The sequence below is a fragment of the Botryllus schlosseri genome, chromosome 11 (assembly GCF_051294905.1).
Source record: "Botryllus schlosseri isolate E-star chromosome 11, Bs_hap1, whole genome shotgun sequence".
Classification (NCBI taxonomy): domain Eukaryota; kingdom Metazoa; phylum Chordata; class Ascidiacea; order Stolidobranchia; family Styelidae; genus Botryllus; species Botryllus schlosseri.
In genome coordinates, this window is record NC_137246.1 from 27,564,218 (window position 1) to 27,581,194 (window position 16,977).

The following is a 16,977-nucleotide window of genomic DNA, read 5'->3' on the forward strand; positions in this document are numbered from 1 at the left end:
AAATGATGAAAATTTTAATTAACTGATTGGTCTCTGTCAATTTTCACCCAGTACGGTTCGGTTTACTAGCAATTTTGTGCAGTCCATGCCTCTTGTCGGCATCGCATCCTAATGAGAATGAAAATCGATTTTATATACACTGACCTTGATTCACTTTCTAAGTTTCCGCGAATTAAGTAATTCTAATCTAATTTAGGTAAGCTGAAAATCTTCTAGTCGCCCAACTCCGGTGACAACCGACAACTGCATATGTCGTAAACACAAATCGTGTATTTTAGCCACACAAGTTTCACGCAAGATAGATCTGAATAACACACTTTCAAAAGCCATAAAAAACAGACACCAACACCGATAACTTCATTGCACTACAAATTAGATCTCTATGGAACATTGCACACCCGAGTTTGCTCTTCTAAACCAGTAAAAGGAGGGTTCTGGTTATCCTGTAGTACCAGGCAAAGGCTTGTATAAAGTCCAAACGATAGTCTGTCCGATGCCACATGCATTGACGACAGTGTAACCAAGCTCTTCCAGTCGATCAAGGACTATTCGTGGTGGATCGGGAACTGTGTACTCCTTGCTAAAAGTGAAGCAAGGTATGTAATTGAACAGATAATAATGAAATTTACATGATATGCCATTGCACTAAAAGTAGCAAATGTTAAAACTCGGAACATTTAACTGCGTGATGCAATACTTCAATTGATTTTAAACATATGAAATTTACTTGTTCGATTCTGTCTTACTAAATGCATGTAACATATGTAAAAATTAGTAGGGGTGTGCAAAATCGAATACCAGAGTCAAGAGTGATCGAGTATCACTCATTATGATCTCACGACAGTATGAATGATGTGGAAAGTTCAAACATAAACTATTTATGTGACAAGAAGAATATAAGCCAGTTGTACACCATCTACATCCTAATTATTTTTTTGCACGTTGTGATAATGTTGTGGGTCGACCACGACTTCGCAGATATGTCATTTCCACTAACACTGCACCACTGTTAGCAGTGATGGCTTTTGAGTCAGCAATTGCTGCAAGAACATCACACAACAGAACGTGGTATCACGATTCACTAAATGATTTTAAATGTGCAACTAGAACTAGAACTACTCAAAAAACCCAACAGTTAGCTGACTGGCAACTATCTAGACTGGTAGTATGTACACTGTACAGTACATGTATAAGTCTGACATATGAATGCAAGCCAATGTAAATATGCATATACTAACAATGGGTTCCCTTTGTGTTGTACCAGTTTGGCTCCAAGTTTCTCCATTATATCTTTGTCCGAATGCTCATCGCCCACGTTTGTTGGACCATTTTCCTGGAAATTAGATATTCAAGGAAAATGTGAACGTAAATTTCATAACTGGTCTTCAACTATTTTGGGAAAAGTTACTGCAAATCACTGCGAGGCTTTGCAAATTTTGACCAGAGTCAAGTTAAGTCATTTCACAATTTTTCAAGTCGAGTTACTCAAATTTGCACAGTAAGTCGAGTCTAGTACTTGAAAGTTGTCCGATTTTCAAGTCACCAAATATTTTCAGTATACAGACATCATTACAGTTAATGCACAACAAATTTATATGAAACGCACACAGGATAGCAGAAGAATTGTCAGACTTGTCAAGCTTGGTTCCATTACATTTTAAAACTACTAAGACCAACAACTACCGAAATTAATATCACTGAATCATACGTTAGGCCTCTTCACCAAGTTGCCAAGAATGCTGCTCAGAATTTATACTGCATGCTAATTACTATAGCAGTATAGGCTAATTAATTCAATGCAAACTATGTGCTTGTGCATTGACTGAAATGCTGTATTAAGGCTATAGGTAGCGTAGCACCAAGGCTGTAATGACTCGAGTCAGACTCGGGTCACGATTCTCTGATGGCTCGACTTGACTCGAGTCATTTTCTCAAAATAGGAAATGACTCGACTCGAGTCAATCTGAGTATTGACTCGACTTGGACTCGAGTCATTGCACATGACTCGAACCAAGTCATATGCGACATTTCACTGTCATTTCGAAGAACAGTAACGTAACCACCCCATTGGGATTTCGTCTATTGATCCTGGTACTTGAAAATGCGACCAGAAAGTGTTAAAAGTGAGAAAAATTAGTATCTTATCAATGCGGACCATTCGATATCACCAAATAGAGTTGTAAAAGTGAGTTTAACAAGACGTTAACTGGAAACTGAGAAGTCTACACAATGACTTGGACTCGAGTCATAATACCATGACTCGGACTCGACCCTCTGCTTGATGACTTGGACTCGGACTTGTGATTCGGAGCTTTGTGACTTGGTTACAACCCTGGATAGTGGGTAGCACCAACTCATATGTGAATATTGGAGTAGCAATGTTGGAGCGTGTAGGAGAAATTTGTCAAGACTTCAGTAAAACATATCGCTTTAACCATTCAATTACAGTATTCCACTAAATGCTAAATATTAGCGCTTTTGAGGTGTATGCACCCCTACCTTCAAATTCAATAGGGAGGATTCTAATATGATGATTTAATTTGTAAAGAGTTGCAAAGATATATGATTATCACAAAACTACCGTCTATTACTGGTAGTTGTAACTCAAATTTACAATGTCACATAGCCCAAGATAGATTCACACGATACACATATATTCCTTCGCAATTCCTCAGATAGATTCACAAAAACAATAGCCTACTTATGAGTTATGACATGGTCGTTTCTCAATACGGCTGAGAGTGAGCGGTTCAGAATGCTTTGTGGAGTACTTCAAATACTTGAAAAATGATTCGAAAATCTCATCCGAGTCTCGAGTCATTTTATATTTCTCATACGTCGAATCCAAGCGAAGTCAAAATTAGGGTTTTGACTTGAGCTTGAGTCATTCGTCATCATCATCATTGGTTTATTAGCAATTTTATCAGTTCAATACACCACAAAAATGCGATACAATGACAAGTGATTAATAGTTAGGCCTCAAGAATAAATACATGGCACTCCACAGATACCGGTAATAGTTCACACATGACGTTTTTATTGACTATACCGCCAATATGAGAATCGGGAGTCACACTGACTCAGTGAGGACAATTCACATATAGCTCTATTAGACACAGACAGTGATATCAAGATTTGCGCGTGGTCGGGCATTGATTGCATTACAGAGAATAGAATGACATCACATAGTTATTCAAACAAAACTCCCTTACCAATCGAATGGACGTGCTCACAAGGATATAGGGCATTCCGCGTCTTCACTGCAGCGATACAAACCAAAGCGTGAATGCAGCTTAGCAAGTAGCTGGCGGCGGCATTTTTATTCGTTGACTGATGAAGCATAAAATATGGGAATGTGTCAGATGCAGTTGTTAGGTTTATTCCAAATACCATATACGCACCGCCACACAGAAGCCACCACAATTGTTCAAAATGAAATATTTCTTCATTTTGGGAATCCATAGGGTCAACTCCACACTGGGTTGCAGTATTGAATGTAATCATGGAATGGCAACGACCGATTTTGCAGCTTCGTTCCGCTTCGTTTCAGAATTGTTTTGCGGCGGCGACTGTAGGATTTTTGTTTTCCAATAGACACTTACGTGACCTTTGACACGAACCAATCAGGCTGCAGCGGGATGTAAACAAAGAACAAGCCCGGGCAAGCTTACTATGAGCTCTTATGGGAAAAGGTTGAAAAATGAAGGTTTTAAGCAAGATTACGTTGCATTGGGGATGACTGGCTTTAATGAATAGTAATAGCGTAGAACTAGTATGTGGTTGCAGCTTTTAATCTAGGATGAACATGAATGGTGGCAAGTACGCACCAGCGTGCTGTGTTCAAATGCACGGGTTTTTGACAACTTTTCTGATTAAGCGACGATTGTTGTATACTATACTATAGGATTGTGGCAATGCATATTTTGACGATTTCATAGGCTCCAGGTCTCGAGCAAAATTTTCAAGCATATCTCATGTTCAGAAATATATATACTATAAAATATAGCTGCTGCCACACATCACAATTTTTGTGTATTGAATATGAAACTTGAAAGCTATGGAGATTCTATCGAATTTATGGATTTGAGTGGAACAGCATCTTCTTCTAACACCGCGGAGAAAGCTACGAAGTATTTCATGGAGCGCTATGCACCAGTGTTGGGATGACTCGAGTCATGACTTGACTCGAGTCAGACTCGAGTCAACTTTTTCGTATGACTTGACTTGACTCGAGTCACTTTGCAAAAATGACTTGACTTGACTTGACTCGGTCCTTCAAAAATGTGGATTGACTCGTGACTCGGAGCAAAATTTACGAGTCAATTTCAAGTCATCATGCAAACGATGTCGACTAAATCAATTTATTTTGTGCATGTTCGGATTATTCACGATACGCCGTTGTCACTTGTGAGAGCAACCAGTCATTCACTGATTGTATGTTTCACTGATTCTACATTATTACATCACAAATACACTGACCACAAACGAAATGAGCACAGCTTGCGTTTTCGTAGTAGCAGATCAATTTAATAGCAATGTATCGCTGTTTATTGGACGGCTTTTTCCTTACATTGCACAACTTTTCCAACCCTCTTGTATGATTTAAATCGAACAAATATAGTTTATGCGTTTATATTCTCACGGATGTGTATAGATGGCTAGTGTACTATCAATTTCCTTCAACTTCTCGAGGCTTCGTATTCGATACTCTATTTTGGCTGATAATAAGGGAATGTAGCATGTAGCTCAGAGTTGTCATACTCAACTGACGTCGCGGGCCGGATTCAAATATTCAGATCACTATCGGGCCGCACCAGTCAAATGATTCCAAAATATTACTAACTCTTAATTCAATATATGCACTTTTTCGCATTCTCTGAATTGGGTGTCACTGTCAGCGATTTTCTCCTGACGATGACTAGAAATCACAACTCCGCTGTCGGGTGGTTATAATGTGGCCTAAGAACAGACTAGAAATGTGCAATCTTGAAGGAATATTTATTAGTAGTATTTCATACCACAAATTCGAGAAATGTGTTGGATAAAATCAACCTATACTCAGAATTGCTTCGCGCGGGACCGAATGAAATTATTTGGCGGGTCGTATGTTTGACACCCCTGATGTAGCTATATACAGTTACTGGCGTATTTTGTTAGCAGTTCTACGCGTGCGTGAGCGATACAACGCATTTTTGCATGTATATTTAACTTTATATTCGTTATTTGATTCAAGATATGGACCAATTGATCTCTCTTTTACACAGCTAGTAAAATATAATGAATTTCAATGATCACTCATACTTCGAAAATCCAATTTGACTTGAATTGTGACTTGACTCGTGACTTGACTTGACTTGACTTGACTCGAGTCACCACCAAAAAACGAGTGACTTGACTTGACTCGAATCAGCTTTGAAAATCGATTGACTTGACTTGACTCGAGTCAAAATGTGCAATGACTCGAGATGACTCGTGACTCGAAGGTAGTGACTTGATCCCAACACTGCTATGCACACGATTTAGGGATAAAGATTGAGGAGACAATCCACTCTTTTTAGAAGCAATATTCTAGTGAACAGCCAATGTTATGGCAACTTGCGGAAAAGTGAGATAACACACTCAATGGAAATACACGTTCTCGGAAAATCCATTATTGATTCGTCTTGCACTTGTAAGACAGGGTAAGTAAGGAAAAAGACATTTTTTCAGAGACTTCTTCAATAGATATTTTAACCATGATTTATTTTCATATTAGGTTCTGATATATGCTCTCATGCATATGCATTGATTAAGACAATCCAGCACCTGAAGCTAAAAGGACTACATTGTGATTTGCATCAGCATCAGTGAGCTCCATCGTGATTGACAAGCAATCTCTCCACTGTACTCGCAACCGATCAACTCCTGCCACAAGGTAGATTTTGGTGTATCTGGTGTTTTCAGTTTTATAACATTCCATCAAACACAAATGATCCTAGAACATTTTCATCTGGAGAATTGTTCATTCAACAAATTGGGCATCTGAATGAGCTTCAATAATGCACACCACTGGAATATCTAGACATGCACTGTTGGTACAGACTGACCATGGCACCGCGCAATTACGATCCGTAGCATGCTATTAGGCATTACGATATTGACAATGGAACTGAATTTGCACAATTGCCGAATATGTTGCGTCATTCATTTTTAATTTTCAATGTTGAATTAGAGTATGCAATTAGTCCATATATATTTGGTTAGTTGTGATACACAATGCTGCATAGTATGACACCAGACAAAATTTTATACTCCTTGATTCTTCCGATCAGCTGTTCAATATGAATACGTTCTCTCGCCATCTTTCTTGTTGTGGAACAGTCTGGCTCAGGCATTTGAAGGAGTGTAAATCACGTGCAGGAATATTTAAATCTAGATTCAATTTCTTGATTTCAGACTCAATGGTGAATCCCTTTTCTGCCATGATAGCATTGCCTGGCTCACCATAGCTGAACTCCATCATTTTCTTACATTTCTTGTCGAATCCACATATTTAACTAATATTTCGATCTTAAATGCTCCCTGTAAATAGTTCCTGCACAAAAGTAAGTGTACCACAATCCATCAATCCTTTCAAAGTTGTATGTGATTTATTGACAGTCAATAATCATTGTAGATTTGAGAAATCATGAATGAATGCAAATGGTGCATTTTTAAGAACCACTTATCTACATGGCCAAAACGCGATTTAATGAAGCAGTTACATATGGCTGACCCAATAGTTAAATACTATGCTTACAGCAATACTATAAATTTGACGTCAGTAGGATAAGTCGGGCAATTCAGAAAGAATTTAATGTAGTCTAGCATAAAATTTCTGCTTCTCCGCATCTTTTGACATTATCATGCTCCTCTGAGAACTGAACTTCACTAGCAATAATTGTCCGCCAATTTGTAATTTTCCTGGACAAGTTTACTGTTTTGTGCTTCTATACTTCTTCCAGAAATTTGATTTTCTTGCGTTTTATCCATCGACTTCCTCTTTCTGCAGCTTCATAAAAGATATCCATCAAGCCTGCACAAAATATATAATATGTTTATTTTACAGAGCAATACTGCTGTGCAGGCACCTATCAAGGCGTACTCGTCGACTCGTACAACGTATCACCGCTACCAATTTCAACTATTCGTCTCATTATTGAATATATTGTTTTCAACAATTTCAATACATTACACACCATCAAGCAACAAAACTGGAGTGGAATAAAATGAGACACACACCAAGTCGATTGTGGCATCAAGTGTGACTGCATTTCAGATTGGACTCATTTTGAAACACAGAATTGTTTCATCTAGATCAGTGGTTCCCAACCTTTTTGACCTATCGCCCCCTTTTCAAGGTCAATACCGATCATCGCCCCCAAATTTTGTGTACCGAAAATTGGGCATACAAACCTGTAATCACCGGCGGGTTGACTAAAAAAAGGGTCAAATTTTCGGCTCGATGTCTAATTTGACACACTTTTGTAACTAAATTTCCGTGGGTTGACTAAAAAAAAATAAAAATAAAAAAATGTCAGCCGTTTTGACGCGTCATCGCCCCCCCGAATCGCCCCCTTCGCTATTTTCGCCCCCTTTGTCCATTTTCGCCCCCCTAGAACGCCAAATCGCCCATGTTGGGAACCACTGATCTAGATTCTAGATTATGTCACGATTCAATATTTTTTATACAATAATAGATGTCATTTTCTTAATAAAATGAGAATTCAGATGACTACAAGGAAGTCCACATGCCTTTATCCAGATTTTACATTCTTCCATGCATGTCATTGGCTCTGGGAAAGGTAAAAGCGCACACCAGGAACGGTCTGGGTAGCCATCTCCATGTTACGCAGGCTATTAGCACAGTATTTATCCTGATAGATACAATACACGAGCTAGAACAAAAAATGACGATTTCAGCCGGGAACAGATCATGTTGCCTAACATATATCATATTAATATGATCATTGAATATGCAGACAAGTGTCCAGTGTAACAGTAATTTGCTAGATAATGATACAGACTGTAGACTACTATATACAAATGTCGATTCCATAAATAGAACGCATATAACGCCACATAATGGATACCACACATATCCTGACTCAATATTCCTCTAATACATTCTATTCGCTACGACAATCCTATAGTATACGACTAAGGATAATACAGCAATAGTTGCTTCATCCGAAAAGTTGTCAGAAATTCATTCATTTGGACATACCATGCTGATGCGTGCTTGCCATCATTCATGCTTATTGTAGGTTATAACACTGCATATACATACTAGCTCTACGTTATTACCATTCACCAAAGCCAGCTATTCCCAATTCAATGTAATTTTGCTAAAAACCTATATTTTTCAACCCTTTTCCATAAGAGCTCATAGTAAGCTTGCCCTGGCTTGTTCTTTGTTTACATCCTACTGCAACCTGATTGGTTCGTGTCAAAGGTCACGTAAGTGTCTATAGTTGTCTTCCAGAGCGCAGAATTTGCTGAATCTGGTTTTGATCGAATGCTACTGTCTCACTGATTCCGAAAATATAAATTAAAAAATGATCAGGCTCCTGACTTTGACGAAAAACCACCCTCATCATCTAAAATATGCATTGCCATTGTCCAGAACAATAGGATTGTCGCAATTAACAATTACCATTACAATGACCCGTTGCGGGTTCTTCGATTGTTCGGTCAGACGATGCTGATATTGCAGACTTGGAGGGCGAATTCCTGGTGGTTCAGTCAGTGCCTGGTCATATTTTGATTTGATATTTTTATAACGGTGCATCAGCAATATAATGCACGAAATCGAACACCGTTGTCCGGCAGTTGGTATGGTGTTCCAATTGACCTGGAGTGGTATGACATGCTCTTTGTTCTCTTCTCACTAGTTATAGATTAATAGCTGGTTGCGTCAGCATGGGGAGACAGTGTTGTATACCAGGGTGTCCTAAAACCTCTGCCAATGCGCATTTGTTTAAAGTACCTGCAAAACGTTTTTGCACTGGCGCCAAATATGAATGGGCTGAAAACCTTGAGAAATTTATTAGGAGCATGCGTCAGGATCCGTGGCTGGATCAATTGTACAAAAAAGACGATTTAAAGATTTGCGAGCAACATTTTGCGTCATCTGATTTGTTGAAAGGTGAGAAAATGATTCTATACCTAGCTTCATTGCATAAGCACTGGAAAGTGGGAGATTATTAGTTGTTAGCTATACCTTGACTATATATTTTGATTTCAATGGTAGTTGACTGGTTAAACTAACAAAACGAGTTTCATGTCTAATGCATTTGCTTTTGTGGACAGGAGACTCATCGATCAATTTGAAAATTGGAGCAATTCCAACCTTAAATTTGGTTTATTTTGATTTCAATGGCAGTTGACTGGTTAAACTAACAAAACTAGTTACATGTCTAATGCATTTGCTTTTGTTGACAGGAGACTCATCGATCAATTTGAAAATTGGAGCAATTCCAACCTTAAATTTGGTTTATTTTGATTTCAATGGTAGTTGACTGGTTAAACAAACAAAACGAGTTTCATGTCTAATGCATTTGCTTTTGTGGACAGGAGACTCATCGATCAATTTGAAAATTGGAGCAATTCCAACCTTAAATTTGGTTTATTTTGATTTCAATGGTAGTTGACTGGTTGAACTAACAAAACGAGTTTCATGTCTAATGCATTTGCTTTTGTGGACAGGAGACACATCGATCAATTTGAAAATTGGAGCAATTCCCACCTTAAATTTGCCGGTAAAGAGTGTTTGTGTGAAGAAAACGCCGCAGCGACCACCTCCAACTAAAAGGAAATTGGAGCAAGCTACATACCACCATAATTTGAAGGACATCGAAAAAAGCGCAATTCGTTACCTTCCGGAATCATGGCAGTTCCAGATGAGAACTAACCATATTGTAATCCACTCGAATTCAAACATTGGGTTATTTCCAAAGATTCTCATCAAAATTGATGATTCTTTGACGATTCATGCTGCCTACTATGGCTGGTTTTCAAATACTGGTTCTGCCATTGCATCGATTGATGTGGGAAAAACCACTCTTGCCGGAATCATCCGTACCGTTTCCAACTTCCCTGTTTGCCAAGGAATCACATCCGAGACCGATTACAATTTTGAAAGTGCTGATATTATCAAGCACCAAGCAATGTCTTATAATTCCTCGGGCGAAATGCTTGCAGTTCCTCCTCCGCCAAGTACCTACCTAATTGCTCAAAGGTAAGTTTGTCCCTCCGAATTTCTACATATGCCGAGTAAAATCTGAAATACTCTTATAAAGGTCAAGAAAATGTGAGGTGTTCCTCTGCCATGGCGATATATGCAAACCTTGCCTTGATGCTGACCGACGTCTGAGAAAATCAAAAGCTAGAAAGACTCGTCACAGAAAAGAGGTTGAAAATGAGCCGCTGTCTCGTGCAACCAGAAAAAGCCCACATAGCAGGACTGTTGCAAACAATTAGGACATGGGAAGAAAGTGGGTAAGTCCATGTCAAATCAACCGCACTCGTCTCCACTATGTCTCAGATGACAATGAAAATGGAAGGATAAATCTGGTATCCAGGCCTGACTGCAGCAAACTTAATTTTGTCAAAATTGGTCCACCCATCACAAAGTTAATCGCATTTTAAAAAATGACCATTTTGTGCTCACCCAACCAAAAAGTTCAATTACTTTGACATTACCTGTTGCAGTAACGGTTATAAAACAGCATAGTCAAGTACTTGAGAGTGGATTATGGTGTCTAATGATAGAACATAAGAAACTCAATTGCTATTGAAGGGGAAATTTCCACCTAATCAAATGGGGTGAGGGGTTAAAACCCACCTCAAAAACTAACACTATTCAAAATCGTTCATGCGTAACATGAACTTGAAATATATCCATCGTAATTTTGTCCACACAAAAATTGGAAAGTAATATGTCATATGAAAGCTTGTTTGGAGAGGAACACGGCTGACATGTTTTGCTAACTAATATTTGATGGATAGTAGGCCTACCTCTAAATCTGTGGTTCCCAACCTTTTTCGACGAATCGCCCCTGTGTCAGTCTCGACACAAATTTTCGCCCCCCATATTTACGGATCCAAAGAAAGAGGACATGTAATCGGGAGATTTATTCACCTAACTCTGATCGCTGGTGAATTTACTAAAAAAGGCCATTTTCTGAGGTGGTAGGTGCTCGGAAAACTGGTTTCAGCGTCTACTTTCTGTTGAGTTGACCTTTTGTTTCCCGTTATATGCAGAATAAGCCGTCTTGACTATGTTAATTAAATATAACTCACCGGACGTTGCAACATTTTCGCCCCCTTGTTTCTCAAAATCGCCCACTGGGCGGGGAGGCGATTTCGCCCACGTTTGGAACCACTGATCTAAAATATCTTTACATAAATACTTCTGAACTGAATCTATGGGGTAATTCAATCAGAGAGATTGGGTATCTCTCAAGTTTCAGATTTTGCTGTAAATTGACTTAAAACACCACAAACTACATCTGAGTAAGTTCTCTTTGTTATGTTGTATAAATTGATCTATTCTATCATGCAGGACAAAAATTACTGATTTTTGGTTGACATCCCAAAATATAACTCATTACCCACAGAAACCACTGAAGCGTAACAACAATATTTCAACTGTCTCTCTCTCTCATTTCCGTCTGCTTCAAAATTTTTGTAAACGGTGTCTTATGAAAGCTGATACATAAAAACTTATTTCCTAAGGAATCTTTGTTACAACAGCTTTTATTTGCCACCCTTCATAACTTGTTTAAAGTAGACAGCAATTAGAGGGAGACTCCTGAAATATTATTATGCTTTGTGAGTGATTTCAAGAGCTTGAGCTACATTCTGGGCCGTGCACCAAAAATCATTAATTTCGCACTTGAATGACAGAATAGATGAATTTATACAACATTCCAAGGTTAAAGTAGCTCATTTACAGACAATTCCAAAATTACTTGAAAACAGCCCTTTAATTTCACCGTAGAATGAGCATGAAAATCAGGTTTGACATCATGCGATAACTTAAAAACTACTGAAGTAATTCATTTCAAATATTGTGAATACTTCATGATGTTTTGAGCCAAATTTCAGCAAAATTTGACACTATGTGGAGACGAAATCCATTTTTTTGGTTGATCTGACATGGAAATCACCCAAGTATGATACATACAATTACTTAGAAATTGCTCTTGAAATATTATGAATTCATAACTTTCAAGGATAGAATGGTCGAAACAAATTGTGAGTCGCCTTGAAAATGAAAACTCACAATTAGGGCTTGGTTCTTGCGTGTGTGTGTGGGCATGGAGATAATATTTTAAGAATGTTGGAGTATTCATTATTTTTGGAACTGGTAACTCTTTGACCTTCATATCGTTTAGGCTTACGGAAAAATGAATTTCAGCCGTTCTGCCAATTATTCTGGCAAGAGCAAGCAAAGATCAACAAATCGAAACAAGGCAGAAGAGTTCATCCCGATCTGATAAGGTATAATGGAGTTGAAATCGGCCACAGTGGTTGTTATGGTAATTGATGCACAGTTGCGCACCTTACAGGTTTTGTCTCATACTGGCCACGAAAAGTAGCATTGCCTACGAACAGCTTCGCAATACTGGTCTGCTAGAACTGCTTGGTTGGAGAACTCTTTTCAATCAAAGGTTGGTTTTCTCTGCTATTGAACTTGGATATGCAGCCTGTTACCCCACTCCCAATCGTGTTGTGCGTTGTCTTGGCCCCTTATTATTCATTAAGCATTTCTTCCGTATGTGTATAATATACGTTGTGATGTTTATGCTCCAAACTCTTGCACATATGTACGGAACCATCAGCCCAGATCCAATTGCCAAATCTCGTTTTTGTTCTTATAGAAGTGTCATTAGATCATCGCCCGGATTTTTGGACAGCACTATACAAGAGTTGAAAGAGAAATCTAGGTCGTAGGAAGAGCATGAACGTCTTCTTGTATTATCCATGGATGAGATAAAAGGTATTTAAGGTGGCTTTAATCATTTAATGGCTCGATTGTGTTGTCATGGCTTTATAACTGTGTCAAAAACTTGATTGCGAACCTTTCAGCAATGCTTTTCAATGTGATATTTCATGTGCCTAACTAGTGATGTTTGCATTTTCAGTGAAAGAGAATATTGTATTCAGTACAAATAAAGACAGAAGGGTAGGATTCGTTGATCTTGGGGAGTCGAGGCCTGTAGATGATGATGAACCAGCTACACACGCTCTTCAAGTTTTTGCCAGGGGCCTGGTAATATCTTTTTCCAAACCCTTCGCATGCTACTCGACAAAGCCAGTGGCTTCATTTCAACATTCACATATACTCTTGGAATGAGTCGGCATCTTGGAGGATTGTGGATTTTGGATGTTGCTGATGGACTAAGTGCAAATTGCATGATGCTGCAAGAGCTCAATAACTTGAATATGGAGTACAAATGCAAAAATATATTCAACCCCCGGCATTAGATATTTTTGATTTTCGACCCTTAACGTTCGTTGAAAACAGTACACAACAATCTATACGCCAGTCGCACTGGTGGTACGAAACTTCTCAAAAATGGATGGTGAATTTATTCAATGGCAGCACTTTGCAGCTGTTCCCAAACTGTTTGAAACAGCGGAATTGAGATGCTGCAAATTGACGGATGCACATTTTCGTATGCTAAGCTTCGAGAAGATGCGGGTGAATTTTGCTGTTCTCTCATTTAGTTGCGCGTATTATGCGAGTGAGGGGGGTGGTGAGGATATGGAAGCTTGAGCATGGTTTGCTGATATTTTAAACAAGTGGTTCGACCTTATGAATACATCAGCCAAGTTCAGTTACAACTTGAAGCCATATGGCATTACAGACGATTCATGCTTGGACTGGCTGCAAAATAATTTCTTGCCTCGAATGGGGAAAATGGAGAGATTCTTGTACTGAAGAAACGGCTACTGCGGAAGCCGAAAAGTTCTTGAGCTGGCAAACGTACGATGGTCTCGAGTTAATGACAATGGCAATCGTTAATTTGATTCGGACATGGCTTCCAATGGACTCTACTACTACATCACCAAGAGGTTGAATCAGGATGGCATTTTTGGCCAGATCAAAAAATCTGGTGGTACTTGTGAAAACCCGGACTTCATTTGCAAAGCATTATTGGTGTCAAAAATGGCTTGAAAAATACCAGGGGTTCAAATGTCCTGCTGGCTGCATCAATGTAATCTGATGCTAAGCGTCAAAAGCCTACCGAGTAGAATCAAATGTCAACACTGCGTTTCTTTTAATGTCATTAACTGAACAGAAATGCTCGAACAAATTGCATTTGTGCATATTTATTCTAGTTATGTGGTACAATTGTTCGATGAATCACATTGGCACTGTTTTTCAGACATTGAAAAATTGAATTGATCACATGTCATTCTCGTTAACATACAAATCACTTTTTGCAGTAAATAGACTTCTGTTGACTAATATTTCGGTCCTTTTTATTCTAAAGCTACGAGCTAATAACTCTTTTGTGGTAGCAACAGATTCTGATATGTTCCTATCAGGTATATTCATCTTTGATGATATTTCTTCCAAAAATGTTCGACTTTCAGTGGTGATTCCTTTGTCAGTTGGCACTATCCCCGATTATTCACTAAACGAGGAACGTCCACTGTGCACTAAATGTGCTGAAAGGGTATCCAGCAAGAATATTTAATTTGCGACCAATGAATGATATGTGATGGGCCTTTTGAGGGCATGAAGTCAACTAAGGCATCGTTGTTTGGCTTATCCAATTCTGTGACCATGCCTATGTACCAGTTTTTATCATAGACGGAGTATATGAATTTGTTTTGTTGTATAATTTCAGTTTGAAGTATGTTATCTTAGTTAAGTCTTCATTTCATTTGACTCCCAATACATACTGCTCGTCTTGACTGTCACGTTTTGCTCCTAGCTTGGTCGATGACGATGGCCCAAAATGATGCAATGCTCGCCGACTGTGGCAGCGAGCTGAAATCGATATCCTAGAAAAGATTTTGTAGCATCCAATTCGTCTTTCAGCAAATTTATAAATTCAATTTTTCGAAGAGTTTTCCCCGCAATGGGACGTCTTCCCTTCCACATTTAAAATCTGATCATTCAGTGAGCGTCTCAGACTTTCCATTGCTGTAGCTCGTTTCACTGTGCCACCACATGGCGATTCACCATGGCTGGTGGAAAAAAGACCACGCCGCATCCACTTCAAAGTCAGCTTTGTGCTTGCACAAATTGTAAAAAAGATTTTGTTTTTTCCATCGCGCACCACGACCATCGCTAAAGTATTCAGCATTGTCCAAGTTGGGAAATGTACTTTTGAGAACTTGAGTTGTTTCAAGCTGAATCAGATACACTATTACTGCATCATGCAACAACTCTCCGAGATAAAGCATAGATTTAGATGCAGAATGTCGTTGTTTGCGTACTTGTAGTAGCAAACTAGAGGTGCCCGTGCCCAGTGCAGCATTGGTGAGTCCAAGGATGCCCCTGTGCTTCATCTTACATGTGGACAGAATAATTATTCGCAAAATTCATTAATACAAGAGCTGTATGATGATCCACATCTTGTTTTCGTTTTTTAAACTACTATCATATCTGGCCCGCCAATTGCATAGGTTGACCCCCCCCCCCCTGCCCTGAATCAACACCACGACCTGACCTTTCGATCTCGCCTTCCGCGACATGGCATCTCATTTTGTTGCTTTCTTTTTCATATTTTACTTTTCATTTAGCGTGCGTGCCTCCTCTTTACATCGCCTAGGCCAAGGTGGGTGTCAGATTTCAAAGTCTACTTGAAGTCGTTTCGACACCCTCCTATCTTTTCATCGTATCGCAATTATGTGGTGTATTGAACTGGTGAAAATTGTTAGTAAACAGAACCGAACAATTACTACCTTGAGTGGCACCTTGTTGATTTCAAAATTTATTACTTCTACGATATAATTACTTTGTTTCGTCACACACGACGTCATTCTCGAATGATAATCGGTTTTTGCAGTCTCTTAGTGACGTATTGTCTCCCAGTTAAAGCCCTGGTCTACACCCAAGTCGAAATACAGGCAATTTCTGCTGAATGAACACTAGTCAGCCCCCACCATCTACCGGACCACGACCTGACATCGATCTCGCCTTCCGTCACATGCCACTTTCTTTTACTCTTCATTCAGTGTGCATTAGGGTGGATTTCAAAGACGAGAAGGCCTCATTCGCCGAAAAATTAAGTCTCGTAAACTGATGAAAAAACTTGACAAAAGAATGCATTTTTAATATAAGTCGTTAAATGTGAGTGTTTCATTATGATGTTTTGAACCGATTTTAAAAGGACTGTGTTGTGAATATATTTGTAATATGGGCCCAATATTCGGTATTGCCAGTGTGTTACTTCACTTTGAAAAAAAAACTAATGACAGATCACAATTCGTCAGAATAAATGCTGAATTTCAACAAAAATGTGCGTATATATAGTTTTTTGGCTATAACTCATTTTGTGTTCACAATAGAGAAAACTTTCTTCAGAAGACAGATAGAAACATGATGCTTCCGCAGATTTTGAGCTATATATCATGACTCTACGACCAGCGGTTGCCGAGATGGGCCATTTTACCCCCCCACGGCAGAAATTGGGGGGTTGCCGGCTGGAAAATGGGGGCAACAGCCTGAAGTCACTTTTAATTGAAGTTTTAGGTCATTTGTCAGGATTGAGGAAGGCCTTTTTTGATTTGAAAAAAAAAAGTCATTTTCACTCCACCCTAGTGTGCATGCCTCCTCTTTACATCGTCTAGGCCCAGGTGGGTGTCTGATCATAGACTACTCCTAGTCGTTTCGGCATCTTCCTATCATTCATTGTATTGCAGTCTTGTGATGTGTTTTGAAGTGATGAGATTTTCTGAATAAACTGGAACTTGAAGTGGGTATCTCATCTC

The 16,977-nt window shown here is 38.9% G+C and overlaps 3 protein-coding genes and 1 long non-coding RNA gene across 11 annotated transcripts in view; 2 read left to right on the top strand and 2 right to left on the bottom strand.

The window, feature by feature from the left end:
* LOC145449716 (uncharacterized) overlaps positions 1 to 16,977 on the top strand; it is a 335,502-nt gene that overhangs the window by 25,359 nt on the left and 293,166 nt on the right. The window lies entirely within an intron of this gene.
* Positions 251 to 3,434, bottom strand: LOC145449754 (GTP cyclohydrolase 1 feedback regulatory protein-like). Its single transcript, XM_080328179.1, has 3 exons — positions 3,213 to 3,434; positions 1,239 to 1,333; positions 251 to 580 (listed from the first exon to the last, which is right to left on the bottom strand). The coding sequence occupies exons 1-3, from the start codon at positions 3,246 to 3,248 to the stop codon at positions 439 to 441; spliced, it is 273 nt and encodes a 90-aa protein (XP_080184305.1). The 5' UTR covers positions 3,249 to 3,434; the 3' UTR covers positions 251 to 438.
* On the bottom strand, positions 6,611 to 8,415 carry LOC145449755 (uncharacterized). The gene is made up of 2 exons (XR_013918342.1): positions 7,774 to 8,415; positions 6,611 to 7,054 (listed from the first exon to the last, which is right to left on the bottom strand). It is a non-coding gene; the product is annotated as an uncharacterized LOC145449755 (long non-coding RNA).
* Positions 8,715 to 15,944, top strand: LOC145449737 (uncharacterized). Of its 8 annotated transcripts, XR_013918340.1 has the most exons (8): positions 8,715 to 9,166; positions 9,727 to 10,258; positions 10,320 to 10,518; positions 12,420 to 12,525; positions 12,594 to 12,695; positions 12,906 to 13,024; positions 13,170 to 14,443; positions 14,486 to 15,944. XR_013918340.1 is itself a non-coding variant. In XM_080328159.1 (5 exons), exons 1-4 carry the CDS (start codon positions 10,504 to 10,506, stop codon positions 12,976 to 12,978), a joined length of 273 nt encoding a protein of 90 aa, XP_080184285.1. In that variant the 5' UTR covers positions 10,381 to 10,503; the 3' UTR covers positions 12,979 to 13,024; positions 13,170 to 15,944. The 8 variants fall into 8 exon arrangements, 1 of the variants encoding a protein (XP_080184285.1); XR_013918337.1 differs by having other exon boundaries at positions 12,579 to 12,695; positions 13,170 to 15,944; XR_013918335.1 differs by having other exon boundaries at positions 13,170 to 15,944.